Source organism: Pteronotus mesoamericanus, unplaced genomic scaffold, assembly GCF_021234165.1.
Source record: "Pteronotus mesoamericanus isolate MK-2021 breed Mesoamerican mustached bat unplaced genomic scaffold, CSHL_Meso_final contig_130, whole genome shotgun sequence".
Taxonomy (NCBI): domain Eukaryota; kingdom Metazoa; phylum Chordata; class Mammalia; order Chiroptera; family Mormoopidae; genus Pteronotus; species Pteronotus mesoamericanus.
In genome coordinates, this window is record NW_026555060.1 from 26819781 (window position 1) to 26840925 (window position 21145).

The 21145-nt window shown below is 38.6% G+C and overlaps 1 protein-coding gene across 2 annotated transcripts in view; it reads right to left on the bottom strand.

The window, feature by feature from the left end:
• The window catches only part of CELF2 (CUGBP Elav-like family member 2), a 496281-nt gene that overhangs the window by 376064 nt on the left and 99072 nt on the right, over positions 1-21145 (bottom strand). For both annotated transcript variants that reach the window (XM_054593851.1, XM_054593805.1), the window contains exon 2: positions 11899-11934. Coding sequence is in view for 1 of the 2 variants with exons in the window: in XM_054593805.1 (XP_054449780.1) it covers positions 11899-11934 (36 nt within the window). In the remaining variant the exon portion in view is untranslated. The remainder of the gene's footprint in view (positions 1-11898; positions 11935-21145) is intronic.

Here is a 21145-nt window from a genome sequence, read left to right on the forward strand (position 1 = left end):
CTGGAAAGAAAATAAAGCAAACCAAAAGCAAAACTACTATATCATTTTAAAACTGCAAGCTGGCTTCTACCAACTTCTTTAATCCCATATTTCATTATCCTCTTAACAAACCATCTGGTTGAAACCAGCTGGCTGAGTTTCTGTTTCAGGGCACTCCACATTCCTTGCTCTTTGCTTTGTTACTGATATTTCTTTTCCCAGAATATCTACATCCTCCGTCGTGATATTTTTCTAATCGCCATACGAAAAAATGTTCTCTCTCCTGTGAACTCAAATATTTAGTTAATTTATATGGTACTTAATGTACTCAACAAAAATGTTTTCACCTTATCATGTGACAGACTCTGTGCATGCACTGGGATCCAAGGAAGGACATACTATTTCTTACTATAAATCAGATTTTCACTCTTAGAATCTTTTGGTTCTTAAACACAGGGATCACCGTACCTTTTTTCTTCCATGTTCTTCCTTGTTCATATGCGTTCTCAAAGGTGCAACTAGGATCAAAGACGTTGTTAATATCCACAGATTCATTTCAAAGTTTCATTGTTTATTATGTCCATAAGCATCTTCATTATTTATTAAATATTTGCATAAGTTGTGAGCTAGTCACATAAACCTCTTTCACTAAAAGTGTACTTTGGGAGTGATTTCCTTTACTTTGCGAGAAGAACTAGATGCACCGTAATGAATTGTGAGACAGCAGATGACACTCATAGACACCAGCCCGAGATCCACAGATCTGAATCTGGTAAGGGAGTGGCTAAAATGCTGTATTGCGGTGGTAAACAGAATTTCCACTTATTCACTGGTTAACTGTGCTCCCAATCTGGATTTCTCTTTATAATCCTTTATGTAACTCAGCTTTACTCCTTAAAGTTACACCAAGGAGTGGGTTAGGAATGAACAAGGATGAACCCATACAAGTGGAGGGTTAAGGATGAATAGTTAAGCTAAATGGTGAATTTATTTTCTCTGTTGGCTTGTGTCACTGCCTAACGTTTGGTTTTATACAGTGTTATGTGAGTTTAATGTTGCTTATTTGAAAAATGAAAACAACACAGGATGCTTGAGTAGTTTGGACCCAAAAGGAAAACTATATTTGCCAGAAAGAGGGAAAAGGGAAATGCACAACAGAAACATTTATTAATCCTCATCTGAAAAGAAAAGTTTACGAGGTTTAAAATTAAGTATGTATAAATGAGAATGAATTTTATTAATTTGTACACTCTTGGTAGCTTGACAATTGCAAACATCAATGGAGGCAAATGTTTGAGACAACCAAACCAACCTGAACAGGACGAGAAGCTCACCCACCTGGTGTTCTGTCAAAGCTCAGTGGACAGCAAAATTGGAAACCCTTCAGGGAGGCCAGAGAAGCTTTCATATAGCAAGGTGGTACTAAGTATATATAAAATAGCTGTATTTAACATATCATTTTATCTTGGCAGTGCCCATTTAAATACAAAAGAAAATGAACGGCTGGAAATTATGACGCAAAATTATTTACCCAAAAGGGTGTAATGACTCTTAGGATGCTCAAGCCAGAAATTCTCCTTTATTCTGCCATTGGCTCTGCTTTCTGCAGGCTGCATGCGTGCACATGCTCATTTGTGCGTGCATGAGTGTGTGCATGTGTGGGTTCCCTTTCATCCTCTGAAGAGGTGCAACTTTTACGGAGCAAATAAGGAATTCTGATTGCAAAATTTCATCTCCCGTGGAAACCATCTTCTAGCCCCTTGATCTAGAAGCTGTGAAGATACAAATGCTTCCACAAACAGAATGAATAAAGCCCCAATTCTCTACGGTGACAAATTCAGGAACTGGCACGTTTTATCTTAAAGGAGTTCAACTGCTACACAAAAGCTTTCAAGTGCAAATAATAAAATTCTCAAATTAGGAAAAATGTGCTTTTAAGAAACTGTATTTTGATCATTTATTTCAGGTAACACTTGTGGATAATATCGTACAGCTCTGGATTACTGAGCAGATAACGAAAATTCTAAAAAGAAAAAAATTAGGGCAGGCTTTTATTAAATTTTAAAGTATGTCTTTGCTATACTCTTACAAAGAGCCAAACAGGGTATCAAAATCTCTGGAGATCACCAGTATAATTTCTTTATCATGTTCCATTTAAAATCTAATTATGTAGTCTACAACAAGAAGAATCTGAGCAGTTTAAATAGGTCATGCAGTGAGTAAGTTAACAATATTCTAAAGTTTTCCTTGTAAAGATGGTTCCTTTGATAGTCTATTATATATCAAAACACTATATTATAAAACAAGTGTAATTTAATTCAGTCACTATGGACTCTTATATGCATCTATAAAGGATGATATGTTTTGATTTAGGAAATTTGGAGAATTAATAAAAACTGTTTTCCTGATATAGATGATAGATGGGGAGTGTTTGCATACATACTTTCTTTGGGTAACTGTTATTTTCATGTATTGTAGCAAGGTCAAGGGAATTTTATATTCAATGTTTGGGTATTTTGTTTTAAATCAATAATCATCCAGCAAAGCAAAAATCTGGCTATTGAATAATTAATATCTGAATTAGAGGTTTATATAGCCTATGGTTTGACATTCCTTCATTCCCCACTTCAAATTTCAACTAGTATACAACTTGAATTTCCTACACTAAAATAGCAAAGTAAGCACTGTTTTGAGCACTTTCATGTATCACTTCATTTCATTCTCAGAATTATTGGTCCTGTATTATCCCCCATTTTATAGATGATGCAAACAAGGCGCAGAGAAGTTAAGAAACTTACCAAGGTCACAGAACTAGTAAGTGGCCAAACTGAGGTATGAACACATGCCAGGTTTTGGCTCCAGAGCAAACATGCTAAACCACTTTACTAGGCTCTTTCTTCTAATGCAATAAGGTGTCTTCCTTGGATATGGACACTATCCAAGTGTTGATAAAACAGAATTAGCATAAAGCTATCTTTGAATGAACTACTATAATAGCTACCATGTATTAGTTTGCTTATTTTTTGCCAGGCTCTGAGCTAAATATTTTATAAGGATTATCTTCTCATCATGACACTATAAGATGGGTATCACAATTTTTCCAAACTTACAAATGAAACATGGAAACAGAGAGATTAACTGGCTCAAGGTCACATGACGAAGAAATGCAAGACACAAGATTCAAGTGTCTGAGGCCAAAGCCCAATCAATGTCTTAATCTCTATGCTAATATACACTCAACAATAAAGGCTCCAAAAAGCTTGTTAAGAAATTTAGGTTAATAAACTTCACCCAGTAAGATGGGTATCAAGAATATAAAGCAGTGAGCAGAACGAGAAGGGTGACAGAGGACACAGATCATTTATCTCACCTACCACTGGTTCTTTGGGAGGAGATTTCTTCAAAGCTCCTTCCCTCCTTTCCTGTTAAGGTTTCTTAAAAGCTCCATCCCTTCTTTCCTGTTATGGCTGAATGTTTGTGTGTACCGCCCTAAATTGATATGCTGAAGCCTTAACCCCTAATGTAATAGAAATTGGTGATGAAGCCTTTGAGGGTGATTAGGTTTAGATGGAGTGGTGTGGGGGTGGAAGGGGGGCGGCCCTCAGGATGGGATTAGAACCCTTAAACGAAGAGAGGAGTTTGATAACTTTTCAAAGATCACTTGGGCTGCTATGTGGAAACTTCATCGCAACAGAGGAAATGAGAAACTAGTTGGGAGGCCATTTTAATAGTGCATGTGGGACTTTATGATGGCTTAGAGAGAGATAGGGAAAATAAACGAATTAGAGATAAATTTTGTAGGCTTTGCCAATGGATGGTCTGCTAAGTGTGAGAAAAAGGCGACAAAAATAACTCTAGCTTCCTTGTTTGGACACTTGGGTTCATGGTGGTAAAGTGGGTATGGGTAGGATACAAAAGTTCTTTTTAGGTCACAGCAAGTTTATGATTTCATATCTAAGTAATGTTAAATTGACAGGCAAGTATTCATATTTGAAGCTCAAAGAAGTTGGGGCTGGAGATATAAAACTGGGAACTATCCACATAAAGATGATCTATAAAACCATGGAATTAGATGAAATCTCTCTCCACATACTCTCTACAAATGAAGAGAGAAATGAGCAAAAGGAGACTTGGCACTTCAACATGTAGAGTCAAGTGAAAAAGTAAGAACAGGCAGGAAGATTGAGAAAGGATGGCCAGTGAGAGGAGAAGAGAACAGGGAAAGTTTGGTGTCTCCGACACTAAGGAGGCATTTCATGGAGAAGGAAGAAGTCCCTATTTTAAGTGGGAAGCCAAATAAGAGAACAGATAAATGGCCTTTGATTTTAGCTAGATGGAGGCTGTTGTTGACCATAACCAGGCCTGTAGAGTAGAATCAAAGGGTCAAAAGCCTGGCTGGTATAGTTTGAGGAGAGAGAAAAAAAAAAAAAAGAGTCCTGTGGCAGATAGTGGTATCTGCCATTTTCCCCCATCCCGACTGGCACCTTCCTCCTTGATGGCAGAATATACCTCTCATTGAGAAGGCTGCAAACACCAGAAGCCCACTTTTCTCTCTCTAAAAGCTTAGACATGGGCTGCTGGGAAACGCCCGGCCTGGTTTCAGAAGCTGTAACCCTGCCAACAGGCTTGAGGGCCCCAAGGCTGGAAATAATCAGGAGGCCTTGGAGAAACAGGCTCCTGAGGGGATTTGGCCTTTCCCCCGCCCCGGACAGGGGCTACGCCCCTGCCTCTCTGCTTTGCCATGGATGGTCAACGGCCAATGACGGGTAAGGTACCACACACTAAGGTATATAACCTAAGACAGGTATTGGCCGATATGGGCAGCAGATAAGAAATTGGGGGATACGGAGAAGGGGCAAAAAGGCCCTTGCACCTCTTGGCTTGGCTTGGACGCGGCCAGAGTCCTCATTGCAGCCAAGAAGCAGTCTCCTTATCTCTTCATGGTTCCCTCCCCCCACCTGGCTCAGGCTTGAAACACTGCAGGAAAAACAGCTCTAAATCAGATCTGGCGGGTCCAGGGTAATCAGGCCTAGAGGTAAATTCTTTGGAGTGTGCTTTGTTCCTCCCTCGAATCTGATCAGCTTCTGCTGGGAAGGACCTTTGTTTAGACCCCTTACCTGGTGTTGTTAAGACATTTACTTTATTTATACTTTTTACCCTATATTTTTAAGGCGCCTTTAAGTCTACTTCCCCCTTATCTATAGTCTCTATTGTTGATTCTAATCTCCTCTCTGACCCATGTATATCAGTGAATTCCTGTCACTTGTTTTCTTAAAGGTATCTATTCTCTGTGAACCTTAATATGCTAATGAATGGGAAAACGTGCGCATTCCTGTTACATACCCCACTGATGAGATTTTCAATACAAGCCTTGCAACTACGGGCAAAAGGGCCTTCCCCACTAGAGGGACTTCCCCATTAGGGGGATATGCCACACCTTCCCCACTGGAGGAATGTACCACGGCCTTATCCAGCCAGAGACCTTATCCAGCTAGAGGGAAGTGCCCCCGTCGGCTCTCCCGGGCAAACGGAGAAGTGTTTGCAACATTTTGTGTTTTATCCCCCTCATCCGGGACAACCCTGGGACGGACTCTGCGGGTTTCAGAGCCCTGCTCCCACCTCAGCTGGCCCCAGCCAGTTTCCCTCAGGTTTCAGGGAGCGCTGCGTTCTCTGCAGCCCTCCCCCACAGCGGGGCACCCCTATAGCCGCCATGAAGTGCAACAGCGGGCAACAAATTCTCTAAAATAGAGATACAGGAAAAGAGATGCCCTTCTCTAGATGTGGTCAGGTCTTTGTGTGATGGCTGGAGCTGCTGCAACCATTCTGTGAACATGTAGCACACCATACCCAACATGTTGAGAAAGGCAGAGGGGCCAAAGGGAATGTACCAGGGCCCAGGGCACTGAATTATCCTTGGGTCTTCTCCAGCCCCTTGAACTTGAACTATAAACTCAATGTACATTTTTCTGGCCTAATATAGCTATAGTGCCTTTCAGATGGAGTCAACCTGGGAAAAATAATAAAAAAGAATATATTTAGAGCAAGGTTTATGCAGGAGAGAATTCAGTCACTAACCAGGAGTAGAAGATGCACTGCATAAGTTTAGGATGTCAGGGTTGAGGCAGAGTGGAGAGAAAATACATCTTACTGATTGTGACTGTGGCCTCAGAGTCAGTATGCAATATGATGGTTGGGTGCTGGAAGCAGAAAATTGGGTTGTGTAAAGTTTGGAAACCAATCACTTAGGACAGAGGGCTTGTTTTTATTGTTAGCTAAGTAGTAAATCTAAGAGAGAGGGGCTCTGAGGATTATGAGGTCTGGGTTTACCATGAGGTTCTACACGAAGAGCCTTTTTCACTTTCCCCAAATCCAGTCTATTGGTTTTCCCAGATTACTCTTCCTAAGGGACAGCTTAGAGCATTCCCTGGATGGCTCCTCAGACTGGTGTCTAAACCCTTCACATCAACCAATCATCCCCCAAGCTCCTCTTCCTGCCTCTGCACTCTATCCAACAAGATGGTACCACTTCCTGTTCCCTGCATACACTCGCTGCACACCTCCCCTAGGCATCAATGATGGCATTCCCTCTGTGTGGCGTGCACAGCCCTCCCCACCAACTGCCACATGCTTAAATCTGATCAATCTGCTCAAGTCCTGCTTAGAAAATTGATTCACCATGCTGTCCTTGCTTCCTCCAATCAGAAGTGGCCCATCTCATTGCTGAAATCCCTCAGTGCCTTTAGTTTAATTACATGTCTTTCTACCTTTCTTCTGGCATTAAGCACTTTCCACCTAGCACTATGAGTGTCTGAACCTGCTACGCTAGACCAAACTACTTAGGTGAAGAGATGATATTCTGTGTGTCTTCTACCACAGAGCCTGAAATCATCCTTGGCATATAGCTGGTGTTCGATGCACCTTTGTTGAATTAACAAATAGATAAATGATAAATTTTGTAAATATTGAACCAGACTTGGGCCCCATGAAAGTTAAGGAAATTGTTCTTAGGGATTATAAAAAAGATAGGAAATGGTTATAAGTTCTGTATACTTAGTAAGAGGTTGGCCTGGAACTACCAACACTGTTTGTTTTTTAATTTCCTCCACCCCCAGTTCCTGGCAACCACTTTCCTACTCTCTGTTTCTATGAGTTTGATGTATTTTTTAGATTCCAAATACAAATGATACCATGTAGCCATGCAGTATTTGTCTTTCTCTGTCTGGTTTATTTCACTTAGCATGACACCCTCAAGGTCCATCCATGCCGACACAATGGCAGAATTCCTTCTTTCTCATGGCTGAATAATACTCCATTATATATATATACCACATCTTCTTTATCCAGTCATCTGCTGACAGACAGGTTGTTTCCATATTTTGGCTACTGTGAATAACACTGCCACAAACATGGGAGTGCAGATACCCGTTTTTGTTATCATTGGATAAATACCCAGAAGTGGTATTGCTAAACCCTACAGTAGTTCTATTTTTAATTTTTTTAGAAAGCTCCATACTGTTTTTCACAGTGGCTGTACCAATTCACACTTCTACCAACAGTGCACAAGGGATTTTTTCCATGTCCTTGCCAACATTTTTTATCTCTTGCCTTTTTGATGATAGCCATTTTAACAGGTGTGAGGTGGTATCTCATTGTGGTTTGGGTATGCATTTCTCTGATGATCTGTGATGCTGAATACCTTTTCATGTACCTGTTGGCCATCTGGATGTCTTCTTTGGAAAAATATCTATTCAGGTTCTCTACCCACTTTTTAATCAGATTGTTTGCCTTTTTTTTTTCTTTCTATTGAGTTGTGTGAATTCTTTGTATATTTTGGATATTAATCCTTTATTAGATAGATGATTTGCAAATATCGTTCCCATTCATTAGGTTCCCTTTTAATTTTGTTGATGGTTTTCTTTGCTGTGAAGATGCTTTCTAGCTTGATGTAGTCCCACTTGTTTATTTTTGCTTTTGTTGTCTTTAGTTACCAACACTTTTATCTTCTAACTTCTGAAAGGTCTTTCAGAGGTCAGTATTTCATATGGGAGACAATGAGAAGGTTATGTTTGCTACTAATGCCCTCCACAGGAGACTGAATATCTAACTTAAAACCCATCTAGAGCCACATGTGATGAGTTGAGCTGGAAGAGCTTACTTTGATTATCCTTGCTTCTACCTTTTCCCTTTGTAGCTACCTAACTAGTCACACCCATGACTGAGAAATGTGGTCAATCAGAAAACTCACTCTTGCCCTTCTACAACATAGAATCTGTTTGGTTCAAATTTTGGATAAAAAAGTTCAATAGTTTAAGAAAAAAATTCCATATATTAAGTTGCAATGCAATTAATGGTTTTTATTTCAGATAGTCACACAAAGCAAGCAGTTCTTATATTTTTGGTAGGGGGTCCCACACAGTAATGCTATGGTGAACAGTGGTATTCTAGGAATTGGGAGTTTCATTTCTTACTGAATATTTATACTTATGTTCCCTAACCCCCTCAAAAAAGGCATAGAAAAAGAGATCAAGTTATTGGATTAAAACACAGGAAAAAAAAAGTCTAAGTTTTTCCTTCATAACTTTAATCGTTGGCTCCTGCCTCCTCTGTTTTATGCTAAAATCTAGTAAAAGATGACATCTGACTTATATACTTAATTATTTTAAGCTTCATTTACCAATACTTCATGTTCTTCAAAGATTATCCTGACTTCTCAGTGTTGTGCTTGAAGAACCAGCCTGTGAATCTCTGTTGTAATGCTTAAGCTACTTCTATTAAAGTGTATTAAGCCACTTTATTTTCCATACTGTTTAGTTTACATTGAGAAACAGCAGACTATATTAACAAGGAATTAAAATGCTCCCTCTTTTTCAAAAACAGCTGCTAATATTGCACAATTACATTAAAATCTCTGTTAGCATAAACCTTGTTTATACCTTTACTCTGCTATCCAAAATAAAGATGTATCTCTGTATAGGCATCATTTGCATTAAAAACCCAGCTTATAATAGCTAATTTAGAGCCTCCATTCCATTTGAACAATTGGGGTTTCACCATTATTTAATTAAAACACATCTATATAAACTAAACACTCCTCACCATTTAAAAAACTCCTTGAAAGACATGCTTGTAATGGGAAGAAAATGACAACAAATTGTTCAGATTGCTAAATTGTTCTTTGTTACAGCAAAATAGAAGTAAGGAGTTACATGTAAGATTAAAAATGATAATTTTTCCAGGTTAAGAAATGGAACTATATACCCCATTTCCACAATGCTTCCAGATAAAGAGGACAGCCTCGGTAGTATCTGGTGCCAGTTTAAATATCTGTTTTAATCCCAACAAGATCATTGATTTGAACATTTATAATATAATTACAATGCTTAGTGCATGTTGTTCATATAATCTAATTTTTCCTGGTGACATATTATTACTAGGTTTTAATTTCAGAAATAGCAAGAATTCAGAAACACTTTAGATTATCATTAGTAATGAAAAACAAACCTGCTGCCTGTTCGGGCCCCTTGTGTACATACCTCATTTCAACTTCAAAGGATTTTTAACTACCAGGACACGATCCACGGCTCATGATCTGGACAGTTTCACAGAATATTATCAACCAGTGGCCAGCTACTTTAAATTAATGCCATGTAAGGCAATTAAAATTGAAATAACTCTACCCTTGTGCAATATTTGTAAAGGCCTTTCGGAAAATCTCAAGCCAGTCAAAGCCAATGAAAACCAAACTGCTATGCGATGCCATTGTCTTCCTTCCAATCACCTATATCACTCACTACTTAGCAGGTGCCTGAATTGCAATTTTCCGTTTTTCCTAGATGTCGCAGCCTAAGCATGCTTTTATGACTAAAAAGATAAAAAACCTGTGAGTCAAGTTCCACTAATCATTAGCCAACAAACAAACAAAATAACTACAAGTGCCTTGTTTTAAGTAGCACCAAGATTTTCCAGGTCTCACTTGCACTTTCCCAGAGACAGGCTGAAGAAATTTGAAAAAATAAAAAGGCTGAAAACTGAATAACTGAATTCTACAAGAGTGTACAAACAAACAAATGCTTGCAGAAGAAACACTGAATTCTGAATGCCAAGAGAAGTAGTCGTCATCAAAAAATTATATTATTTCATACTAATGTGAGGAAGGGTTACAATTGTCAACGCATATGTCCTAATCTGCCTGTGGAGAAAGTCAAAAAGAATACCCGAGTCTCCATTAGAAGCTAATTGAGAAATAACTGACATTTCTCACACCCTGGCTGCCATGCCTTGAGGATGACTGAGAACTGCAGTTTGAATGGGATTGATGTTATGTTTGTTTTCAACATGATACAATATTAGAATAACAAAAAATCATGAAAAAAATAAGTACGCTCATTACTAAAATATCTCCCACTAAACTCAAGAAGAGAGAGAACACTCCCTTGGGTAATAAACCAGCTACAACAAAAGATCATTTGCAGTGAATACAGGAAATGCCACTTGGTACTCACAATAATAAACATCACTACTTAATGGAATTCAGGGTGCGCATCAGATATCTGATATCTGAGTAATTTTTATCTGCATGATACAGTTCTGTGTGGGCCTCATCTAATAGTGGTCCACTCCTTAACCATTTTAGAAACGTTTGTTAAGTCTTTATTTATTTCGTTATTTGGGGATTAACTTCTTCACCACAAACCTGAGCAGATACACAACTCCCTTTCTCCCTGAGAATGATGGGATGCCTACGCCTTTAGAGTGGACCTTCTCTCAGTGAAAGCACAATGACAAACAAGCAGAGGGGATACACACACCAGAGCACACATCTGCTTTAACCCTGTAAACCAGCGCACAGTTGAAGTGATTCTTTGGGATGTTATCCAAAGAATTAAGACATGGAGTAATTTAAATATTTGGATCACAGTAAACAGTTTTTTGGCAATATTAATCATGATCCTATAAGCAAAGATTTTCTTTACATAAAAAAAGCAAACAAATGTGCTTATCTCCTGTAACAGATGGTGACGATATGTACTGTTCTTACTCCCTAGTGCTGTTCATTATCATAGTCTGTTCACACTTCTTTTTTTTGTTGTTCTTAAGATTCCCTTGATTTCCATTTCCCAATACCCTATGCCCTATTCCTTCACTCACAAATGATATCACAAATGGTTATCGAGCACTTTCAAAGACTAAGGAATGATGCTAGGTGCTATATGTGATGCCCAGCAAAATATCTCTTGAAGTATTGCCACTCCCTTTTTTTTTTTCTTCTAATAAATAACGGTAATCATTTTTGATGGCTAGTTCTCTATAATTTGCATTCTCTTAATCATATTTTACTTCATAAAGTGATAAAATATCAAAAATATATAAAATATATTGATCAATTTACATATTGATTTTCTTTTTTTGCTGGTTAGATAATATTACCAATTATTTATTTCCATGATGATAAGAAATGTATCTATATCACCGTCAAAATGATAATTTCTTCAGGGTAATATCAGGATTCCTTCATGAATCTATAAATCCTTGAACACAGTAACAATAACACGTATATTGAAGAAAAAGAAAACCAATTCCATGTCTCGTTAGATTGCCAATCCCATGAATATAATAAAAGAAACATGTTGATTATTTCTGTAAAGAATATAGCTCATCAATATATCCCCAGATAAAGGACAGAACTTCAAAAACGAATAAGAATTTCTCTAAGCCATATGTGGACATCATCCTCATCACTTCCTGGTTATATCACTTCTTTGTGACTCATACACAGTTTTTGCCATTTACATAGTGAAATATGAGGTCTTAAAATTTGAGGCAAGAAAGAGAAAATGAAGTCCTCTCTAAAAGCATACAGCACTTCTTTCTGGGTACATCAGAAATCATGCACAGAATAAGCAAAACTCATCTGCTCACCTTGGTAGACTTCCAGCTAACTCTGTGGTTGTCTCTCTGGAGAGGAAAAAGAAGATAAGTATGATAAGCTTATTTTGTTAAGTTCTGAAAATGTGTTTAATAAAGCCATAATATACTGTGCCAAGGAATAATGATATCACATATGTGCAAAAGATACTGTATATGCAACTGTCAATTTAACATTGTCTCATCACATTTCTCATTAATTCCTGTAAACATTTCAGTGGTTATTTTCAAAGGAAATGTTACACACATGCAAAATACCTGCCTTTGCTTCCTGACGGTAGAACTTAATGAAGCTTAAAACACTAAAATTTTTAAAATGTACAACATACGGAAGGAAAATAGGGAAAAAAAATTCCTAAACCACCAAAATATCTAAAATATTTTATATATTTTCCACTTATACAAAACATCTGTCTTCTCTTTTCAAGAATTATTTAGGAACAAGTTCTGTTGAGAATGTGTGTCTTCATGTTGATGCTCTCTGTCAACTGAGGTTTATGACAGAATACATGTGGCACAAAATCCAATTCTTTTAGTAGCAAGTTACTGGTTTTTTACTTCTTTGTTGCAATGTCCTACCAGTTAGGATTGTTGAAGGAGATGCTATGGTAATTCAAATGGCACAAAAGACAAGTCACTAGTCGAGTGACCAGGCACAAATTTAAAAGCTAAATTTTTCTAATTGCAATACCTTGTCCTTCCATCAGAGATGTGCTCTTGAAAGTAATTAGAAGTGAGGAGGACAAGGAGTTAGCAGAGGATGAGGAGAGGGAGGGTTGATGATGAGATATTTTAAAAGTGGAGGTAGGCTTCCTGGTTGAACTGGGAGGTTGGTGTGCCCAGAGAGAGCACGGAAGCTCCATACACCAGGACCTAGGCATCTCTTCCATTTGGCTGTTTCCGAATTCCACCCTTTCTAATAATCCAGTAATCTGGTGTGAGTCATGGTGACACAGTGAAAGACAGGGAATTACTGCTGGGGGGGCACGTGTGTGTACGATTAAGGTGTGCCCTTCGCCAGGAGACCTCTAGCCAAAACAGGAAGAGAAAACTCAGATTTCGATTGGGAAAACGCAACTTTTGATACTCTCTGGACACTTCTTCCCTGCAAGCAGTAGAGTCTTCAGAATGTTTGTTTTACTTTCCCAAGGAGATTTCCATTAAAAAGGCCCAATCGTCTGGCGGTATTATCTATTTTCACGTTCCATAAGATCTAGATCTTGATTTAGAAGTTTTTGAGAAAATGTTCAGTGTCTGACTTAATATCAACATTACCAAAGAAAGTCATCCTGGTGTCCTCCCTTGACATTCTTCTCAACTGCCCCTGATCCATACACAGTTATTCTCTGTTGTCCATTTCACGAGTTGTCCTCAAAACTAACAGAAATGAGAAACGGCTAAAGAGTGACCACCACCCTTTTTGCCCACCCTCCAGTGGCGGGCTGTTGCCAGCTTCTACTTCCTGCCCCAGCCCCAGCCCCAGCCCCAGCCCCAGCATGGACTGAAAAAGGAGTTTATCACATGTCCGTTTGAACCACTATAAGGTTGACTTCTTACATACTGTTCTTGTGTATATGAGTGTGTGTGATATCACACATGCAGTTGTTTCCTACAGTGCTTGAAAATAAAAGTACAACTGAAATTGAGTTGTATTTTTGAAATTTTTAAGTTGTGTTTGAATAGAGGGTGCTACTCTGAATATTATGTAAAGTACAGAAAAAAATCAAAGAACGCGCTAGCATCCCGGTCTGAGGGCAGTATTTAAGAGACACACCTAGACATGGAGGGAGGAGGGAGAGGGCTCTGGAGAGAGAGTGGCAGGTGGGAAAGGAGAGTAGAGAAGAGAGAAGAGGAAAGTTAGGTTGTATATCCTATGGAGTTCAGGCCTTCTGGAAAAATTAAGACCCAAAATAAAGTTGACATTTACTCTTCTTATAAAAACCTTTGTAAGAAAACAATAATGAAAGGACTATTTCTTGTGGACAATGAAATGTGGAAGGAGCAATTCTATTTATCATCTTTATAGTCATACAGAGTCACAGGGTTTAGAAAGGAAATTTGCTCCTATCTAAGAATTAAGGCTCTATCACTAGGCAGCTGAGAGAGAGGATTACTTTGACTTTCCATGAAGAGCGCCCTCTAAATATTATTTGTAATTAAAATGTTTATGTTACTTTTCAATATCCAAATATAATTTTGAATTATATAGTCATCTATGTTTATTATAGAAAATTTGGAAACTACAGAAAGACCTCCAAAATAAAATAAAATAACCTGTAATTATATGAGCTAGAGAGAATTTTAATATATTTCCATTTAGTATTTATTTCTACGTGCTTATGTCTCTATGCATTTTTATATAAGTAGAATCATGCTGAGTACAGTTTTCTTTCTTCCTGTGACAATAAAATAAAAAACAATATTTGATGGCTGTATTGTAAAAAAAAAAAGTATAATTCTTAGGAACAGTAGTACAGCCACTTCTTTGGGTCATCTGATCCCATTAAAAATATAAACACATTACTCACAAAAAATAACAATAAACCCCATACATATATGTACAAAATGTGATGTGCAAATGTAGATAGTCTATGGACCTCCCAAAGCAAATATGTCAGTCCTGGTTTAGAAATTTCAGTTTTAAACTCACATTGTTGTTACTCATCCTGTCAATTCAAATAAAGGACTTCCTCCTCCATGAGGGGACTGGGGCCCTTCTGGCCTCTAGAACTTTCTCTTACCTATTGTTTGCGATAGTACTGTGGCATTGTAGGAATGTGCTGGTTCCCTTAGAGCCATCCTGCCTTAAATAAATGCATGATTCTAAGTTCAGCTGCTATAGAGATGTTCTTTCCTAAACAACCATACAATATTAAACCTTCAGCTTTTATTGGTACATAAACTGGCTTTTGAAAGTTTTCATTCCTTTAGCAAAAACCACAGTTGCAAGCTTTGCCCATCACACAGCTGAATGCTTCACATCTATTCATCTCTTCTAAGAATTCAGTGCCTGCATAAGAAATTTCTCTTTCCAAACAGAACCTGGAATTGCAGACACCCCAGCTGAGAAGCACCCCTCATCCCTTTCATCTCCCTTTATGACATTTATCACAACAGAACTATCTTTTAAATTGTATTATTTTTCATTTTGTCACTTGAGACCAATATGTGTGAATCCTCAATAAATCTTTGTTCAATTTGTAAGGAATGAATTAATGAACTTTCCTGAACTTCTGTTACCCTTGAGTGTTAGATCTATATTTAGAACTTGATAATAGTAATAGCAGCAACCTAGGGTTCAGGGACAATTTCTTTTCCTTCTTTCTAATCTTTTATCTTTATTTTTGCTTTCCAGATTATCTGTACTTTAATAGTATTAAGCCCCCTGTATCTTTTTAAACTACTTTGGACGTACGTCATAATAAGTCCACTTATATCATTTCTCAACCTCACATTACACTGACACTCCTTTGTTGTGAGGGGTTGTTCTGTGCATTGTAGGGTGTTTAGCAGCATCCTTGTGCTCTACCCATGAGATGCCAGTACTATCTCCTCCCCCCAATTCCCACTTCTCACAATCAAAATGTCTCTACGCATTGCCAAATATCCCCGAGGGGTAAAACTACTCTCAATGGAGAGAACCATTGTAATGCTGCAATAAAATTTAGGGTCCATAACTGACTTCTGTTTCAAAGCCTTACTGGATTAACAACCAACGTTGTCCATTCCCATGGGAAAAAACATAGTGACAGCCCTCTCGAGAATGCCTGTCTCACTCTGGCCCCTGTTACCTAAGTCTGCACGCTTACCAAGAGAGAGTATGCTGTGTTTGTTCCCTGATCCACTTATGTTAGTGGTACTCATTCTTATTTTTAAATCTGACTAAACATGATATAAAATCCATGAACTATGAGTGTGAAAAACTTTTTGTTTCTCTGAAAGCAAAGTTGGATTTGTCGGAAAGATTAAAAATAATAAGCAGTTTAAGCAAACATGTTGAATTAGGTCTAGAGGCAACTATACAACTGTATAACTATAAATACTGAGGGAGGAAAGACAAGATATACCAGTGTCTTTTCATTTTTTTTATTCCTCTTAACAAATAAGCCAAAAATTCCTAAATAGTGACTTATGGTCATGATTTCTGCATGAAAGATGATGTCTAACTCCATTCAGTAGATCCACACATGCAACAGAAAGGTACTGAGCTTTACAGCACAAGGCAAAAATGCTGAGGAGAAAATTATGTTCTCCATGTATTGAGTATTAGCAGGGGAAAATGATGTTTTATATAACCATGTACTCAAAAAGTAATATTAAAGTTATAGACATTACTTCCTAGGAAAAGTAAGTATTGATGAACATAAATGGATGAACACAGGTTAAGTGATGTCACCTAAAAACCCGATGATTCCATTGGAGTTTGTAGCTCCTCGATTTAACAACAACAACAAAAAAAGTACAAAGAAAGCACAACTGTATCTGACTGCTCCAGGAGTGTAGCTGGGACTCACCAACCAATAGCCATTTTTGAGATCAGCAAAACACTAAAGCTTTTAAAATGATGAATTGTTCATTTTTACCTGTTTACTGTTGCTGACAAATAACCTGAATTATTCATATTTTCATAAATGTATACCTTTTGTAAAAAAGAAACCCTTGAGGAAAATAAATTTAGCAGAATATGCTATGTTTCACAGAGACAACACTCCTTTATAACCCAACGGAGAGAACTTACAGAAGGTGCCAGATGGAAAATTTTCAGGGCAGTGAAACTAGTCTGTGTGATAATGATGGACACATGAAATTATACTTTTGTCCAAACACATAAACTGTACACCACCACGAGTGAACCCTAATGTCAACTGCGGACTTCAGGGGAAAATGCTGTGTCAGTGCAGGTTCATCAATTCTAATGAAGCTTCAGCTCTGATGGAGGATGTCGATGGTGGGGCGGGGGCTGTGCCTGTGTGAGGACAAGGCTTATGCAGGAAAGGTCTCTCCCTTCCTCTCAAGTTTGTTGTGAAAGTTAAAACGGCCCTAAAATTTAAAGTCTATAAAAAAATAAAGGTGTCATAAAGACCATGCTTTTTCAATGAATTTGTATGGGTTGCAATGTCCATTATTAATATTGCTTTCTAAGCATAAATGGTCTTTAGCACTAATACCTATTCATTCAACATATTCACTGAGCCTTCAGAATGTGTTCAGGACAAACCATGCTTGGTGTTTTGAAATGTACCAGGATGAATCAGATTCTGACCCTTCTTTCCAAGTATTTACACTCCAGTAAAGGATGTTATATAAGGTATGAAGTGGTGATACTTCTTATTTTCCCACAGATGAAAGCTCCTCTAAGTCAAAGACCACGTCTTATTCAAAACTGTAAATACTCAGTGCCTGGCACACACCAGACACTTGATAAATATGAGTGCAATGAAAACCATGAAACATTTTCTGCTTGAAGGTAATTCCAATTTCTTAAATTCACTTAAAAAATTGCCTGCTGTAGTTACAGCAGTATTTGGAGTTTAATTGCACTGATTTCCTTTTCTTAGTTATCATTGCCAAGATAATCTGACTTCAGGAGGAGAGCAGAATGCTAAAAATTGAATGAAAACAATGATGAAAAACATGATAAAGCAAAATGATATGTTCTGAGAAATAGAGTTGTCCTGGGGTAGGAAGCAGACCAAAATGATGGAGGGTATGAGCTTCTGACTTTAATTTTAAATGTGTAGACCATTCGCTGGAACAGAGTGATGCTGGTTTTGATCAGCTGTCTCAAACAGAGGTCTTCCTCCACCGTTCCTCTCCTTCCCATCCCTGAACTACTCAAACAGCTCTTTTTTTAGGAAGTGTTGAAGCAAGGGCACACCATCTATTTCTGTGCAGCATGTCAGTTTCCAAAATTAGCTGACAACAATAAAACAGAGGACATCAGCCCCCACACTAATTGTGTGTCAGCCTGATAAATATTTTTAAGACCTGGAATGTTTCTCTCTAATGGTACCTTCAAGTCTTCCAAAAGTACAAAGACTTTTAAAATATGTTAAGTTACCTTTTTTAATTGCCTCCTCAGCACATGATTTAACATTTCTGGTTGTGGAAGGACTGAGATTTTCTTTATCTTAATTAAGGGTAAAAATATTACAATCAAGCAGACTTTTTCTTTTCTTTTCTCTTCTGCTTTTTTTTTTTTTAAATCACCGGACTTGGGGAAAATTGTGGGTCTTTAAAGTTGGATCTTGCCCTGGCCGGTGTGGCTCAGTGGATTGAGCACCCGCCTGTGAACCAAAAGGTAAAAAGGTCGCCAGTTTGATTCCAGGTCAGGGAACATGCCTGGGTTGCATGCCAGGTCCCTAGTTGGGGGGGTGTGTGAGAGATAGATGTTTTTCTCTCTCTCTTCCTCCCTCCCTCCCCTCTCTCTAATAATAAATAAAATCTTAAAAAAATAAAATTAGATCTATTTCCAAATAATTATAGACAAGAAGATCAGCTTACAGGCATCATTACAAACCCATATATTAATGTAAGACAATTAACTTTTTCTTATTTGGTGAACCTTAGCCTTGGGAAATCCATAATACCTCAGAGATTGAGGGGTCCTCTCTGATAACAAAGCTCCAGGACCCTGCTCCTTCCTCTTGCACCTACTTTCGCTCTGACCATTCATCTGTCCTTATGTTCTCTTTACTTTGGCTGCTCTTTCTTTCTTCTCGCCCACTTTCATCCTTCCTCAATTTTCACTCACATGATTAAAACATTAGTGTGGGTGCATGTATGTGTGTGCATATGTCTGTATATAGACATACTTGTTCCCACATGGTGATATCTACACTTACACATACACACACATTTACTGGATGCTTATTTGATAGCAGCCACTGTTCTAGGCCATTTACATGAGTTCACTCACTTAATTCTTATAAAAGCCTCATGGAGTCGTCACTATGATTAAGACCCAACAGAGATGAGGAAAACAAGACACAAAAAATGTTAAATTGCTTCCCAGGGCCACATGGCTAGTGACAGGTAGAGTCAAGATTTGAACCCGGGTATTTGGGCCCTAGAGCCCTTGCTTTTGATCACTATTCTACACTGCTATTGAGTATATACAAGCTACAGATATAATTAATGAGTTGCACATTCATTTATTTGTCTAGGTTCTATGCTAGAGCAGTGAACAACAACAATAAAAAAAACAAAGTCCTGCAATTAGGAACTTTACAATCTAGAAGGAGAAGATAGACACAAAAATATAAGCAAATGGGTTTTATTACTACTTGCCATAATGTGGTTAGGAAGAAGAATAAGCCAGGTAGGGGCTAGAATGGAATAGTGAGGGTTGGGCGGGGCTATTTTCTATAGGGTGCCACTTCTCCCCACTTTAATTCCTCATGCCTGGTTCTGTCCTTTGCACTATTACATTTCACTCTTCTCTTTAGTGAGTATTCAGCAGGTACTCGCTGCATGGCGCAGAAGGTACTAGGTGTTGCTGTTGTTTTTTGTTTTTTGTTTTTAAATGATAGGTCTGGGTCTATACATTCAAAATGCTGACAAAATGAAAGGGGAAATAAGACCCTCGGATGAACTCACTCAGTCTCTTAGAAAACTGTAGGTTTCTACAAGAGATACTTCACAACACTACACTTGCTGGCCAGCCTCTCAAATCCACTCCTGTGTGGAAGTGAATGAACTATCAGCCACCAACATTCACAGACGTAGTCCTGCCTGCAGACCAACTTCATGAGAGAAAGGCCTCCAGCTTCTTTCTGCATAGCCTACACTCACAGGGATTAACCCTTCCACACCCCTCCATAAAAAAACTGTCTACAAGGTGAAGTTCTCTTTAAACCACTTTTGGTATTTAGCTCAGGCTGAGAGTTGCCACTTGTGAGGAGATGGGACTTCCGTTCACCATGTCCCTGAGGAAGCAGGGATGTACTGGGGTTTGGGGGATTGTTTAGAACAGCAGTCCCCAACCTTTCTGGCACCAGGGACCAGTTTTGTGTCAGTCCATTTTTCCATGGGCCTAGGAGAGGGGGATCATTTCAGGATGATTCAAGTGCTGTACATTCAAGCTCACCTCCTGCTGTGCGGCCCGGTTCCTAATAGGCCGGACTGGAACTGGTCTGCGGCAGGAGGTTGGGGACCCCTGGTTTAGAACTAGTGACCTCCAGGAGGCAGCAGGCCCACCTGTGATTTGGGTGCCAGAAAACGTGCAGCACAAAGATTAATTTAACCTAAAAACCGATGTATCCAGCCTTTAGAGTATTTCAGTGTTCCCTGTAAAAACTGCCACTATTTTGTGCCTTTGTCTGTGTTCCTGTGCTCAACTGCCTTGAAAATAAAATCGCTAAAGGTTTCTGTTAATCAGCTCTTCAGAACAGCCCATCGGGCTGACTGCCATTTGGGGGTGGGGGGCAGGGGACACAGTTTAAATAGCACTGCTGTCCTATCATTTCCAGGTGTTAAGGTGCTTTCGCTTTCTTTCAAAAATGTCATTTTGACACTTAGCTTAGAAATGCACCTGAATTAGAGACACTGCTCGTGGCATTAGGAAGAGAGGAGTATGTCTCCATGCACACTGGGGTTTACCTGGGTTAAACGTTGTGATTCTCCCATGGTTAAATGATGTGATGACCCAGGAAAGACCTGAATTCAGCCAGTAGGAACAATTCCTGCTCATTAACCCTCCCTTACTTAGACCACAGCCATGGCAAATGTAACCAGCCCTGAGGGACAGGCGCAGACCCTAGAAATGGCACATTACATTTTAACAGCTTGTGCTCTCGGAGGCAGAAAAGCAAAGGCAAAAACAACCAGAAACCAGACAATGTACACAGAAGGCTGTGTGTGTGTGTGATTTTTCAAGGTTTTGTTGATAAAACATCTCTCCAAAAAATAAAAATAAAAGAGGTGTATGTTCTTCAAATACTATGTTTCTGCAAGGGGGAGGGGGACACCCCTCAGAATTTAATATTGCTTCATGACTGGGCTCGAAGCTGTCCTGCAACTTGCAAGTGGGCTTCTTGTATAAAAATATACCAAAATTATTAATGAAAATAACATCTTTTCTTGGATAAATCAGTTTAAAAGGAAGTCCATTTTGCTATAAAGACTAATTTTTCTATATTAGCTCCCCGAGACATAATATTACCCGTAAGTTCTTTTAATGAGAGAAAATCTTCCCCATTCCAGATAATTTCTGGATCAAAGAGGGATTTGCAAATACCAG